The sequence below is a fragment of the Bison bison genome, unplaced genomic scaffold (genome assembly GCF_000754665.1).
Source record: "Bison bison bison isolate TAMUID 2011002044 unplaced genomic scaffold, Bison_UMD1.0 scf7180017864333, whole genome shotgun sequence".
Lineage (NCBI taxonomy): Eukaryota > Metazoa > Chordata > Mammalia > Artiodactyla > Bovidae > Bison > Bison bison.
The window spans coordinates 754,984-771,031 of NW_011494905.1; the positions used below are offsets into that span (position 1 = coordinate 754,984).

General features: G+C 38.7%; 1 protein-coding gene across 1 annotated transcript in view; it reads right to left on the minus strand.

The window, feature by feature from the left end:
* Positions 1-16,048, minus strand: part of EHHADH (enoyl-CoA, hydratase/3-hydroxyacyl CoA dehydrogenase) — a 55,259-nt gene that overhangs the window by 24,620 nt on the left and 14,591 nt on the right. The window contains exons 3-5 of the mRNA XM_010853866.1: positions 13,943-14,115; positions 9,485-9,596; positions 275-379 (exon numbers count right to left, since the gene is read on the minus strand). Of these exons, the coding sequence (XP_010852168.1) occupies positions 275-379; positions 9,485-9,596; positions 13,943-14,115 (390 nt within the window). The remainder of the gene's footprint in view (positions 1-274; positions 380-9,484; positions 9,597-13,942; positions 14,116-16,048) is intronic.

Below are 16,048 nucleotides of genomic sequence, written 5' to 3' on the forward strand. Positions count from 1 at the left end.
TCACAGAAAGCCATTTTTTTTTTTTTTTTGGTATATAGGCTTAGTCGCCCTGCGGCACGGCATGTGGGATCTTCCTGGACCAGGATTGAACCCATGTCTCCTGCATTGGCAGGCAGATTCTTTACCACTTAACCACCAGGGAGGCCTTCTCTTTCATTTTAAATCTGTATCATATTCTGTTTGGACATGCCATAAAATATTTAAGGAGTACCATATTAAGATGGACATTTAACTTATTTCCAAACTTGTGCTAGTTTTATTATTATCTTCTTACCTGAAATTCTCTGGGCAAATTTGATCGATTCTTCAATTGGGTCTGAGTTCACAATTTTATCTATAATACCCAGCTTAAGTGCTTCATTTGCTGAAATATGTCTTCCTAAAAGAAAACAAAATAAAACAGAACAATGTGAGATTAAAGCAAAAGCACCATTCTCTCTAGTAGGAAGTTCATTTGTCCTAGATAAACATCTATTACAAAATAAATAAGCACTACACTGATTGTTACAGGGAAAATTACTGCAGAGGTAATCGGAAAACTTGGATTCAATTTCCAACTCTACCTATACTATTTGTGTGAGCTATACTAGAACCATAATTTCTTCATTGGTAAATGACAATAATTATGCTTACCTGAGTAATTATGAATATTAAGTGAAAATAAAACATTTTCCTTTTATTCTTTAAATCTCCATAGAAGCACTTTATAAATTTTAAATCTCTATACAACATATAAGAGGATTGAGTCTTTATAATAATACAGTTAAAAAATAATAAAGGTAGTAAGAAAAGAGCAGTTGTAGTACTATCTGTTCTTATACTAACATATACCAAGTGTTGCCACTGATTATGAAGAGTCCTCAAACGTAAATATAGTTGGATTGACTGTGGGAAAGCATTATTAAGTTGATATTGTATAAGATATAATCAAAATATCACAGGAAAATAGGATGGACCTTTGCGTATTTTGGCTACCCAGCATCTCAACTCCTTCCTTAGTTTGTGAAATTGCTAATATGTGAGCTTTGGAACCAAAAAGGAATGTAAAAAAGAAGTAGAGATGATCAGACAATTGTTTCTTCAGACCTGGCATCAGGATGTGGCCCATAATCCCAAACTGGACAAATGGAGGGCTTAATTGATGGTTTTCAGCTGAAGTAAACAACAGCTGGTGGAGATGGTGGTGCCAGGAGGACCTCCTGTCCAGAGGTGGCACTGGCAGCCTCTGGTTTAATAATAGATTGGAAGCTCTCAGGGCTTACAGGAATTTGATGAGGGTTATCATCACTCTCAAGTTCCTCAACGGGTATAAATATGTAATTTGATCTGCATACTCTGAAGTAGGACGTTAAGGAATATAAGCATTCCTCAACACAAGGGCAGAAGGAGAGACAGTGACACACAGCTCGCTTGCCAGCATCATCTGTGCTTCTGAAGTGTTTGTGCAAGCTAACTTGCTTCAGCTGTATCCAACTCTTTGCGACCCCATGGACTGTAGGTTGTAGGCCAGGCTCGTCTGTTCATGGGATTCTCCAGGCAAGAATACTGGAGTGGGTTGCCACGTTCTTCTCTAGAGGATCTTCCCAACCCAGGAATCGAACCTGCATCTCTTGTGTCTCCTGCATTGGCAGGTGGGTTCTTTACCACTAGCACCACCTTGGGCTTCTGAAGAGCAAGCACCAAATCAGTCTTGCAGGCACAACTCCTCCACAGTCTTTGCTGCTCTTTCAGAGTGTTGGTGGATGCCATCTCCAAAGCAAACCCTTCATTCCTGGTTCTTATTAGTGCTTCAGCGAGCTACCAATGGGTTTTCTTGATCAGATAGACAATTCAATGATTTTGGGCAGGGGTCACTCTGTAACAGCAATATTTGGGCAGTCTGCTGGAAATGCCTCTGAAGGTAGGCCTCCAGATCTCCTCCTGGGGTGAGGAGGACAGGGAGGAGTGGGTAAGTGGCTTCAAGGGTGAAGTCTCCCAGGTATAAAACCACTTAAGTGAGGGATGAGCAAATCAGACTCCCCACATTAAGGGGCCCAAAGAGACATAGAATGGAATATGAAAATGCAGCTACTAAAAGGATCTTTGGGGCAACTGAACAGCAGAGACAAGAGATACCCACAGGATGGACTGAAAATTCCTTCAGCTGTAATGATTTCTTCTGACCTGGATTTCACAAAAGTTGGGAGTACTGCTACTGTTTGTATGGAGTCAATGAGATTTCAGGTACTTTTATTCTGTTTCAAGGATCTGAAGAGACAGCTCTGTATATCCAACCCGAATGCTCATGCTGAGATTTGAACTTGTTCTTTCTTATGCTGCTCTGAGTGTAGACAATAACCACTGTTCAATCTAATGAGAGCCAAGCCTTGATCTACTACAAAGAGACTGGGGCAACTTGAAGTTGAGACTTCTCCAAGCCAGGTAATCTCATTTTTTTTTCTCCAGTTTCCTTTGTGGCTTCTTTTCCAACGTTCAGAAAAAAATTTCTACACAGAACCCTTGCCAGATGCCATTTTAAAGTCCCCCTAAAATTATACAGACTACTTAAAAACACAGGATGATTCTAATATTAGCATTCTTCTCATTCATTGTGACCTTTTCTGTGCAAATCAAAATCCATCATATTCTTACTGCTTTTACCTCTTCTCTTCATCATGTTAAAAATAGTGATATTTCTATAAGCAGCAGTGTTTTGAAAAAAGTGAATCCTAGATCACTTTTTTGCTTTTTGTCAAAGAAGCCAGGTTCCTTCCTGATTTCCTTCAAGATATCCTTGCATTTCAGGCTTAATACTGAAAGCAGGAACACACAATTCCTCAGTATTCCTCCAAATGCTTTAATTTCTGTCAACATAAACCTTAGAATTCACAGACTCATTTCACACTGTTATGAATTCCCACCATATTTTATGCTTCTCTGCTTCCTTTCTATTTTGCCCTTTGCAGAATGAACCCTCTTGTGTGCTTTGAATTTCTGTAGTATGTTGGGTTGACTGTAAGCATTCTCTTGTGAATTCTGCATTAGGGACTTAGAACAGTTCACATTCTTAAAATTGCAGTTACCCAACATTGTAAATTAAAGCGATTTCTAATCTATTTTACCGAAGACAAGAAATTTAGTTTTCCTAACTCCCCTTTCAAGCTCTACAGAATTTATAACACCTCCTTATTTAAAGGCAAAAAAAAAGCCATTTTAGACTTTGGTCTAAATTATATATTAGTAACTATATAAATTATATGTTAGATTTCCAGGAGAAATATCAATAACCTCAGATATGCAGATGACACCACCCTTATGGCAGAAAGTTAAGAGAAACTAAAAAGCCTCTTGATGAAAGTGAAAAAGGAGAGTGAAGCTCAACATTCAGAAAACTAAGATCATGGCATCTGGTCCCATTACTTCATGGGAAATAGATGGGGAAACAGTGGAAACAGTATCAGACTTTATTTTGGGGGGCTCCAAAATCACTGCAGATGGTGATTGCAGCCATGAAATTAAAAGATGCTTACTCCTTGGAAGGAAAGTTATGACCAACCTGGATAGCATATTCAAAAGCAGAGACATTACTTTGCCAACAAAGGTCCATCTAGTCAAGGCTATGGTTTTTCCAGTAGTCATGTATGGATGTGAGAGTTGAACTGTAAAGAAAACTGAGTGTGGAAGAATTGATGCTTTTGAACTGTGGTGTTGAGAAGACTCTTGAGAGTCCCTTGGACTGCAAGGAGATCCAACCAGTCCATTCTGAAAGAGATCAGCCCTGGGATTTCTTTGGAAGGAATGATGCTAAAGCTGAGACTCCAGTACTTTGGCCACCTCATGCGAGAGTTGACTCATTGGAAAAGACTCTGATGCTGGGAGGGATTGGGGACAGGAGGAGAAGGGGACGACAGAGGATGAGATGGCTGGATGGCATCACCAGCTCGATGGACTTGAGTTTGAGTGAACTCCGGGAGTTGGTAACGGACGGGGAGGCCTGGCGTGCTGCGATTCATGGGGTTGCAAAGAGTCGGAGACAACTGAGCGACTGAACTGAACTGAACTGAATGATATATTAGCAATAATATAGACTCACATTATTTTCTAATTTGGACCATGTGTGCACAGTTCTGTATTGTGGTTTCTGTGTCAAAGCACAAGTGTTTTGATTAGCAGTTCTCAAAATTTTCAGTCTTAGGACCCCTTTGTACTCTTAAAAATTATGGAATAATCTAAAGAGCTTTTGTTTATGTGGGTTATTTCTATCAATATTTACTATATTAGAAGTTATAACTGAGAATTTTTAAATGTGCCTTTATTAAATCACTTTAAAATAATCATGATAGACCTATTACATATAAACATAAATAATTTTATGCACATAATCCTACTTTAAGAATTTAGTGAGAAGAGTGTCATTGTTTTACATTTTTTTTAATTTCTTTAATTTCTGGTTTAATAGAAGATAGCTGGGTTTTCATTTCTGCTTCTTCATTCAATCTGTTTTGATACCACATGGCATAAAATAACCTCTTATTATTATGAAACCAGTTCTGACTTCAAGGACTGCCTCCCCTGCAGCCCCCTGTACCCAACACAATGGTCTTAGGTACACCTAGGAGTCTGTGGGTCACACTTTAACAACTCCTGATTTGGACCATATTTAAAGACCATGTATCATCTTAGTATATGAATCCATACATTTAGAATTTATTTGTGGCTGGTGTGATTTTAGCTACTTTGAGAGTAACCTTTTGTTGTATTTTGTTTTTATCCTTTGGAAACTTGCAGGATTCTATTTACTGAAAGTTTAAAATCTTTATCAAAACACAAGGCATTGAATTTCATCAGATTTTCCAGGAAAATGGTGTGCCTGCTAAAATACAATCTCTGATTCTTTTATGTATCTGAAGAGTTTCTTCCCTTTTTCCCTTTGATTATTGCTTCTCCCATTTTTGCTTGTGCTCTGGAAGCATTTATTATTCGTAGCAGAGACCTCTGTTAGAGACCTTCCATGTCTGCTGCCTTCATTTACATTTCATGTATCTTTTAAAAAAATTCTTCTGAATTCTATAAGTGGGTCTCTATCCTCCATGTTGCTGATTCAGTAGTCTGTTCTATTGCATCCTTTTTTTAATGCTTCAAAAATTATTTTGGCTAACATATTGATTTTAAACAGGTTTTTTATTTAATAAATAATATATTTTCTTTTCTAATTCAGAATATTGTGAGTTTGCTAACCTTTTTCTTTTCTTTAATCTGTTTCAACAGACTCACATTTATGTTTCATTTTTCTAATGTCATAGAATATTTTCATAGATTTTAGGTTGAATTTTAAAGGTTTTGTCTGTTAGTTTGTCTTAGTCATGAAATAATGTTTGCTCATATGTATTTCTGGTGACTGGGAGCCCTGGGTACTAAAACTTGCCCTTAACATCTTGTTTGAATACAGAGAAAACCCACCTGGACCTAATTAAATCTGAAAGGCTGACAGGATAAAGATGTCACTTGCAGTTTCTTCCCCAGTACCCTGGGTGCGCTTCAGTGACCAAGGGAGATTGGACCTAGAAAACAGCAGCAGAAGGAAGGGCAAGGCACTTGTAGTTCTCCACATCTGAACGGATGGAAAACATCAGGGATGAACTGCAATGTGCCCAAGCACGTCTTTTGTGGTTACTGCTAAAGATTCAGTTGTTTTCAGATGGCATTTTAGGGAAATCGTGGAGAAGCAGCAGTTGTTGTAATTGATCCACTTTTCCAGAATTACCTCTCTCATGGTTTTCAGAAGAACAGAATAGGTTAGCTATTTACTCACTAATTTAATCTAAATTTATTTACATATTAATTTCCTACAGGGCAGTGCCTACAAAGCTGGTGTTTTTCCCCATTAACATCAGTAGGGAATCTTCAACTTCCAGTAACAACTTTTTTTTTTTAGCATCCTTTCTCAGAAGAATGTTTTCCAGAAGCAAGACATCAGGAATCTAAAATAGGTCAGCAAACTGTGCTCCTTCCAGAGGCTAGGAGAGAGAATCCATTTCCGTGGCTTTTCTAGTCTCTGAAGGCTGCCCACATTTATTCTTCTCTTCCTCCATCTTCAAAGCCAATTTGTACCATCTTCTTTCCTCTCTGACCTCTCTCCTTCCACTTCTGAGGACCCTTGAGATAAGCTGGGCCCACCTAGAAAATCCAGAATAATCTCACATCTTAAGACTCTTAATTTAATCACATTCGCAAGGTCCCTTTTGAACATAAGGTAATATATTCACAAGTTCTAGGGATTAGGATGTGAACATCTTGGAGAGGGGCATTGTTATGCCTACCATAGTTACCATTTATAAAATATCTCCTAGGTGACAGGTACTCTACCAGAAGCATGTCATGTAATTTCATTATTACTTAGAACAACTATGTGGTTGTTTTACTGATGAAAAAATGAAGACCAAGACGAGTTCAGACAATCTTGCTTCTAAATTCCAGGCCAGTCTATCCAACTGTCTACTTGACAACTCCACTTGGATGTCAAACTTCACACGTCCAAACTAAGTTCTTGCAATTCTTGCCTACAACCTGTTCTACAACAGAAATCCCCGTTTTGGTAATGGCACCATCCTTCCAGCCGCTCAGGCCATTTAAATCATTCTTCTCTCCCCTTTCTCTCACCTCTACATTTGATATGTCACAAAATCCTGGTTGGCTCAAAATATATCCAGAATTTGACCATGTCTCACTATTTACATTGTTACCACTCAGGTCTACATTTCCATCATGGCTCCCTTGGATTATTAAAGCAGCCTTCTAACCAGTCTTCCTATTTTTGCCCTAACCTCCCATCAGTATATTTTCAATAGCCAGAGTGATCTTGTAAAACACATAAGTGACAGCATGTTACTCTTCTGCTCAAAATACTCCAACGCTTTTCTACCTCATTCGGCAGAAAAGTCAAAGTTCTCTCTATAATCTTCAAGGCCCAATAGGATGTGACTTCACCCCCAACTACTCTCTCCCTTACTCACCTCACTCTAGCTTCATTGACCTTCTTGCTATTCTTTGAAATTTCCGAGTAAGGCTTACCTCAGGGCTTGGTATTTGCTATTTTCTCCATGTGAAATATCTTCCACTAGATATTGGCAAAACAAGCTTCTTCCATCCCTCGGGTCTTCACTCATTCATTTTGTAGGAAAGCCTTTCCTAGCTATCCTACCTATACAATTTTACCCACCCCCAGCCTATCATTTCACATTTCCCTTTTCTGCTTTATGTTTTCTCCTCAGCACTTGTCTCCATCTAATCGACCAGATATACTACTTACATAGTAGGTAGCCATGGCGTTTAGTAAGAGTACACAGCATGGTAGCTGGTCACCAAAGTGACCTGCCATGGTTTGACCTCTGGGTATTTAAGCTCCCCTCACAGGCTGAATAGGAAAGACTCATATAATCAATAGGATACTTCAGAAAAAATGGCATGGAACTCCAACACTAGGTCATAGAAGACACTGCAGTCTTTGCCTTGCCCCCTCTTGGACCAGTTACTCTAGAGGAAGCCAGGTTCCATGTTGTGAGGAGATACAGGAAACTCTAGGGAGAGGCCCACGTGGAAAGAAAATGAAGCCTTCTTCCACAGTCAACAGGAACCAGCCATCCATGTGACTGAGCCATCCCAGAAGTAGATCCTCCAGCCCCATTCAACTTTTCAGATGACTGTGGCCCCACTCAGTGTCTCGGCTACAATCTCAAGAGAACCCTGGAGCTAGAACTCAACTAAGCTGTTCCAAAATTACTGACCCACAGAAACAAGGGGAGAAAAAACACTGCCAATCAAACCATGACTCCAGTGAATGTAAGAGGCATCTTGAGTTCAAAGATGTGGATACCACTGTGCATTTTTGAACAGATGAAATACAATAATGATAAGTATTCTTATTGTTGTTGTTTTCTATACATAATCTCTATAAGGGCAGGAGTTTTGGTAGGTCTGATTTGCTGCTATAGGTCCACTGCCTGCAACAGGGCCCAACACATGAGAAAAAAATTAAACAGCTATTGCATGAGTAAATAAAACTGAACTTGTACAAAGCATACATGTTCATATGCAGCACAGCTGGGATTCAAGCTCAGGTCTTTAATTCTAAAGCTTGTGCTTTTTTTATTGCCTATTCCGTGGGATACAGTCTGTTATCAAGATGTTCATCTTATTTTTACTCAATCCTCCTCTTTTACTAGAAAGTCAGATGTAGGAATAATAATATATAGCTAACATGTATTACCATGTCTAGGACTGTTCTAAGAACACTGTATTCATTAATGCATCTGATCTTCATCATATCACCATATGGTAAGCACTGCTGTTATATACATTTATGAGGAAACTAAGGCACAGAGAGGTAAAGTAATTGACTCAAGGTCTCACATTATTTCTGTTTGGAGTAAACAGTGATGCATGCACTATCTTCCAACCTTACTTCAACTGGAAATATCTTTTATGTCTTTTAATATTTGGTAAATGCAGGGTCTCTAAGGGCTTCTTTAGTGGCTCAGCTGGTAAATCCTGAACCCCCCTCCCACCTCCCTCCCCATACCATCCCTCTGGGTCATCCCAGTGCACCAGCCCCAAGCTTCCTGTATCCTGCATCGAACCTGGACTGGCGATTCGTTTCTTATATGATATTATACATGTTTCAATGCCATTCTCCCAAATCATCTCCCCCTCCCTCTCCCACAGAGTCCAAAAGACTGTTCTATACATCTGTGTCTCTTTTGCTATCTCGCATACAAGGTTATCATTACCATCTTTCTAAATTCCATATATATGCATTAGTATACTGTATTGGTGTTTTTCTTTCTGGCTTACTTCACCCTGTATAATAGGCTCCAGTTTCATCCACTTCATTAGAACTGATCCAAATGTATTCTTTTTAATGGCTGAGTAATACTCCATTGTGTATATGTACCACAGGTTTCTTATTCATTCATCTGCTGATGAACATCTAGGTTGGTTCCATGTCCTGGCTATTATAAACAAGGCTGCAATGAACATTGGGGTACACGTGTCTCTTTCAATTCTGGTTTCCTCAGTGTGTATGCCCAGCAGTGGGATTGCTAGATCGTATGGCAGTTCTATTTCCAATTTTTTAAGGAATCTCCACACTGTTCTCCATAGTGGCTGTACTAGTTTGCATTCCCACCAACAGTGTAAGAGGGTTCCCTTTTCTCCACATCCTCTCCAGCATTTATTGCTTGTAGACTTTTGGATTGCAGCCATTCTGACTGGCGTGAAATGGTACCTCATTGTGATTTTGATTTGCATTTCTCTAATAATGGTAACTTTTGAGAAGCTCTCAGGAAAGATATTCTTTCCATTTTACAGATGAGAAAACTGACATCAAAGAAGTTAAAGTATCCTCTTAACATTACATGGGTAGAAGACTATCAAGCCAGAATGTTTCTAAATCCTTGTCTATTTCCTCACATTGATCCAGGCTGCCATTGGCAGAGTTAGTACTCACCTGAGATAATCAAGTCAAGTGCAGCAGGCACTCCAACAAGTCTGGGGAGAAGCTGGGTTCCTCTTGCACCAGGAAGGATTCCTAGTGTGACTTCTGGGAAGCCAACTTGAGCCTATCAAAGATTGAAGGCATAAAGGTCATTAGAATGAGATGACACATTCAGAGTCAAGGCAAGCATTCCCTTGGGTTTCTCACACCCTCAAAAACGTTGCACAGAATTCAGTGAAAGTTTCTACAGAGGAAATCAGTGTATACCCTCTCCTTTAATTAACAGCATAAACAGAACTGTGCCATCACTAAGTCTTCATGTTGAAACACATCCCTAGCTCCTTATACATTTTTTTCTCTGACTCTATTATGACCTGTCTCAGCCAACCCAAATAATAATCTCCAGAAACAGCTCTATGGAGCCCTGAAAGAGCCAAGCAGCCAAGAAATTACAAATACAATCCAAAAATTGGGAGAGAATATTTTCTAATCATATGTCTGGAATATATAAAGAACTTTTAAAACTCAATAATAAAAACATAAATGATCCAATTAAAATGGGCAAAGCATCTGAAGAGACATTTCTCCAAAAAGATACAAATGGCTAATAAGCACGTGAAAAGATGTGCGATATCATTAGCCATCATGGAAATACAAATCAAAACTACAAGACACCACTTCATAACCACTAGGATGGCTGGAATAAAAAAAAAAGACAGACAATAACAAGTTTTAGAGAGGATGTGGAGAATACAAAACTCTCATACATTGCTGGTGGGAATGTAAAATGCCACAGTCACTTTGGAAAACAATTTGGCAGTTTCTCAAAGATTAACCATAGAGTTTCCATATGACCCAGCTGATCCCATCCCTTCAAGGCTGATAGGGGAAAAGTAGAAACAGTGGTGGATTTTATTCTCTTGGGCTCCAAAATAACTGCAGATGATGACTTCAGCCATGAAATTAAAAGACACTTGCTCCTTGGAAGAAAAGCTATGACAAACCTAGATTGTGTATTAAAAAGCAGAGACATCACTTTGCCTACAAAGATTCATCTAGTCAAAGATGTGGTTTTTTCAGTAGTCATGTACAGATGTGAGAGTTGGACCATAAAGAAGGATGAGCTCTGAAGAACTAATGCTTTCAAATTGTGGTGCTGGAGAAGACTCTTGAGAGTCTCTTGGACAGCAAGGAGATCAAACCAGTCAATCCTAAAGGAAATCAACCCTAAATATTCATTAGAAGGACTGATGCTGAAGTTGAGGCTTCAGTACTTTGGCCAACTGATATGAAGAGCCAATTTATTGGAAAAGACCCTGATACAGGGAAAGATTGAGGGCAGGGGGAGAAGTGGGTGACAGAGGATGAGAAGCCTGGATGACACCACCGATTCAATGGACATGAGTTTGAGCAAACTCTGGGAGATAGTGAAGGACAGAGAAGCCTGGTGTGCTGCAATCCACGGGGTCACAAAGAGTCAGATATGACTTAGCAACTGAACAACAACAACCCAGCTATTCCACTCCTATATACATAACCCAAAGAAATGAAAACATGCCCACAAAAAAACACTTGTGCGAAAATTTTCATAGCATCATTGTTTATAAATCCAAGAAAGGAGAAACCATCCAAATGCCCATCAAGTAATAAATGGATAAAGAAAATATGGTATATCCATAAAAAGAAATATTCAGTCATGGGAAGGAATGAAATACTAATGACATGCTACAATGAAAAAAATAATGCTGAGTGGAAAAAAACAGACAATATATTTTATGGTTCCATTTTCATGAAATGTCTAGAATAGGCAAATCCATATAGACAGAAAATAGATTAGTGGTTGCTGGGACTGGGGGAGAGGGAAACGGTGGGTTACTCCTAAACAGTGTGAAGTTTCTTTGGGGAGCAATGAAATATTCTAAAGTCAATTGTGGTATACACTGCATAACTCTGTGAATATACTAATATACTATTGTACCGTACATTTTAAATGAGTGAATTATATGGTATATGAATTATATGTAAGTGAAGTATAGAAAGGAAGGTAGGAAGGAAGGAAAGAAGAAAGGTAGGAAGAAAGAAAGTCAGGCAGCAACTCAATTCAGATGAGAGGGTGAGCTTGAGACCTTAATCACATGACTTGCCTAGTCTTAAAAGTGGCCAAAGCTCTGTTAGTCATTTCCCAGGTATAAGGATGGGAGGAGGAGGGTACTGAAATACAGACCGCCATTTATCCAAGCTGTGATGCCAACAGCTCCAATATACCTGGAATGTTTGAGTCTCTCTCACATGAGGCTTTCCTAGCTGTTAATCACCATTTTCCCCACCACTAGTCATCCCCATTCCCTGACTTATTATTGCGTGTAACTTAGATCTGCATTCAGTGTTCAGAAGGTCATGATATAAGGAACACAGAAAAAGGAACACACGATATGTGTCTTTATTTATGCATGTGTGCACACTAAGTTACTTCAGTCGTAGCTGACTCTTTTTGACCCCATGGACTATAGCCTGCCAGGCTCCTCTGTCCATGAGATTCTCTAGGCAAGAATACTAGAGTGGGTTGCCATCCCCTCCTCCAAGGGATCTTCCTGACCCAGGGATTGAACCAGAGTCTCCTGAGGCTCCTGCATTGCAGGCAGATTCTTTTACCTCTGAGCCACCAGGGAAGCTCATCTTTATTTATAAGTTGCATTAAAAAAATTAAAACAAAGGGAAAAGGTTAAATAAATTATGAATCTATCAGTATAAGAGGGGAAATCATATAACCATTTAAAATGATATTTTTAAGAAATATTTTCAATAAGATTAACAGTAAATTTCTCATCAGAAACTATGGAGGCCAGAAGGTAGTGGGATGACATGTCCAAAGTACTGAAAGAAAAATACTATCAACCAATAATTCTACTTCCAACAAAATTAGTCTTTAAAAATGAAGCCAAATTAAGACATTTTTCAGATAAATAAAAACTGAAATTGTTGCTAGCAGATCTGCCATACAAGAAATCCTTCAGCATAAAATGAAAAGACACTAGATGGTAACTTAAATCCATGTGAAAGAATAAAGAATACTGTTAAAGGGTAATTATATGGGTAAATCTAAAAGACAGTACTAATGTAATTAATTTTTTGCTTGTAATTCCTCTTTTTTCTCATCTGATCTAAAAGACCATTACATTAAGCAATAATAATATATTTATGTTTATGGGCATGCAATGTATAATGATATAATTTGTGACAATAACAATATAAAGCAAGTGTGTAACAGAACTGTAAGGGAGCAAATTTTTTGCATACTATTGAACCTAAGTTGGTATGAATCTGAACGAGTTTATTGCAAATTAAGATGTTAATTATAATCCCTAGGGCAACCACCACTAAGAAAATAACTAAAATATATACAGTAAAAGAAACGATAAGAGAATTTATCCATTTATCCATTACCAGAACTTATCCATTTAACACAAAGAAAAGTATTAATGGAGAAATTGAAGAATTAAAAGAAATATAAGATGTAGAAAACAAATAGAAAGGTGGCCAAAGTCCTTCCTCATCCGTAATTATGTTAAATGTAAATAAATAGTAGACAATGGTAGAATGGATAAAAAATATATAATAATAATTTAAATATGGTATTAGTAGAAAATAGAATACAAGTACAGTAAAATTCCATAGATTTTTTTTAAAGAAAGGTTGCAAAGAAAAATAAATGTAAGAAAAAATGTTACACAGGAAAAGAATCAGAATGAAAAAAGATAAAATGTTAATAGCAGTTATTTCTGAACTGTGAGTTTATGGTGACTTTAATATAAAGATGACTTTATTATATTTTATAGTCTATTACAGTGATGAATATTACCTTTATTATCAGAAAATATATCACTTATAAAAATATTACTATTGTAAGGCAGGCATCACAAACTTCAATCTATATGTCTAATAACCTAAATTAAATCTATTTTCAGAAATAAATGTATTTACTAGTTGTGTGCTGTTTTCAATAGGAACTTGTCTTCTTAAGTACTAATAATTATGAGACCACAAAACTGAAATGTTTGAGATAGGAAATGAAAATTTAAATAAACATGCATACTCAGAAGTTATGTCCAAATATTTAATACTTCATCTGTATAAGCGTGGCTTAGTGAAATTTGATGTGGGCAATAGCACTGTACAGGAGTTCCCCTTTAGCTAGTGGTTCACAGGGAGGGCCGAGGGCTAGTGAAGGGTCAGTTACAGGCTCAGGGTAGCAGCTATTTATCAGCTAGAATGGACATAATTCAACATTTCAACAACCAGTGCCCCTATACTGGTATATAACAGCTGAACCCCAGTGCCAGAAATACCTGAGCGTTATCAACCAGTAAGCTAGCCATTTACAGTGATCACCTCTTACGCTTACGACAACATTAATGCTTGCTTTAAAGAAAAGCTCCCTACATAAATTCCTGTATGGATCCCCTCTCTTACCTCTGCATGGGCAATTCTATAGTGACAGCCCAGGGCCAGCTCCAGTCCCCCTCCTAAAGCCAACTTTTGGATAGCTGCCACCACAGGCTTCTTGTTTCTCTGTATTTCATCTACTATATCTCCCAGTTGTATGTCAAAGGTCTTATGAACTTTGAATTCTCTAATATCGGCACCTAAGAACACAGAGAAAAGGAAAAAAGAGAGCTGAGGAAGGCTGAGGCTTTGCTATTTAACAATAAACTATCAGATAGCACTTAAGGAATCTCAGAGCTCTTTGGATCCCTGAAACACTTTATTGTTTGGCTGCAGACGCAGTAAAGCAACAAGTAGCCTGAAAAATGTAGAATGATATGAAAGTCATCAAATATTTATTAGAAGTCCTGTAATCTAAAATCTGTTTTTCCATATGATAGTAATAACTCTACCTTCAGAAAAATTTGAAAGTTCAGAGAAAGGAAGCAAAGATTCTGAGATTGAGTTAGCCCCTCCTCATTTTTGGCATGATATTGCTCACCAACTCTCTTCACAGCCATTTAGACTTGTATCTTTTTTATGGGCATCATTTATTACAATAAAAAACCTCATAAAATGCAGATATATTTGTGAGTTATATGTTGATCAACCAGCTTAGAATTACATTTTTCTGATAGACTCTTTTGCAATCAATGAAAGTAACATTTACTCGTTTTCTTAGTTACAAAAATAATACTCATTATAAAGCGACTTCCCCCATGACTCAACAGGTAAAAATTCTGCCTGCAATGCAGGAGACACAGGAGATGCAGGTTGGATCCCTGGATTAGGAAGATCCCTTGGAGAAGGTAATGGCAACCCACTCCAGTATTCTTGCCTGGGAAATCCCATGGACAGAAGGAGCCTAGCTGGCTGAAGTCCATGGAGTTGCAAAGAATTGGACCACAACTGAGCAACTGTCAGGGAGTGTTTAACAGGAGGATTCCTACATTCTGTTTCTCATAAGTCCTTTGTTCCTTATCAAAATGGAACAGCACGCTGCTCCCAGGAACTGAGGTCATTGTGTGAGACAGGCTTGAATCTCCTTTAGTAAACATTCTCTTTGCGACAAAACTGCTTAGTCTCCATCCCCTTTCTTGAGATATGGGTTGTCTCCTGACCTTGTGACCATTATTCCCTTGTTCCCTTGGTAATGGTTGCTGTACATTTGGTTTTCTGATCTTTATCACTGTCGAAAGAAATTTCTTGTACAACAGCCTATATATACTCATAGAAAGATCATTAAAGCACCTTTGCTCCATCAGAGCTTGGGTCCCCGTGTCTTCCTTTCTTTCTTTCTCTCTCTCTCTCTCTTTCTCTGTCTCTCTCTCTCCGGCTAATTCTCTGGAGCATAGAAATCCGTCGTGCTCACTCTCCTGCCTGGGCTTCTAAGACCCTCTCGAGAAGGTGCTCTGTGCCTTTACCCCCTCGAGAGGGCCAGGTGCCTTCATAGGTGATGCAAGCCCTGTGTCAAGGGCTTTATTGGTTCTCTGCATAAACCAGGGAATATCAGCCTCTTTCTCTCTTTTACTTTCTTATCGCCAACTCTGGAACACCAGTCCATTAAAGGACCCCAACAAGTGGCATCCAGAACAGGAACTCTGGTATACGTGGCATTTCAGATGGAGTGACTCCAGGCTTATTGAGGTCAGGGCCTATTGAGGTTGCTAAGTACTAAGACACGGGTCAAATGGCTGGAAAGCCCCATCATTTCTCTACTTTACTTCACCATTTGTTTAAAGTTCAGGGAGTTCTGGTTTCACGCCAATGAATAGAAGCTTGCCTTCAAACAGTTCAGTTCAGTTCAGTCGCTCAGTCATGTCCGACTCTTTGCGACCCCATGAATTGCAGCACACCAGGCCCTCCTGTCCATCACCAACTCCCGGAGTTCACTCAGACTCACATCCACCGAGTCAGTGATGCCATCCAGCCATCTCATCCTCTGTTGTCCCCTTCTCCTCCTGCCCTCAATCCCTCCCAGCATCAGAGTCTTTTCCAATGAGTCAACTCTTCGCGTGAGGTGGCCAAAGTACTGGAGTTTCAGCTTTAGCATCATTCCTTCCAAAGAAATCCCAGGGCTGATCTCCTTCAGAA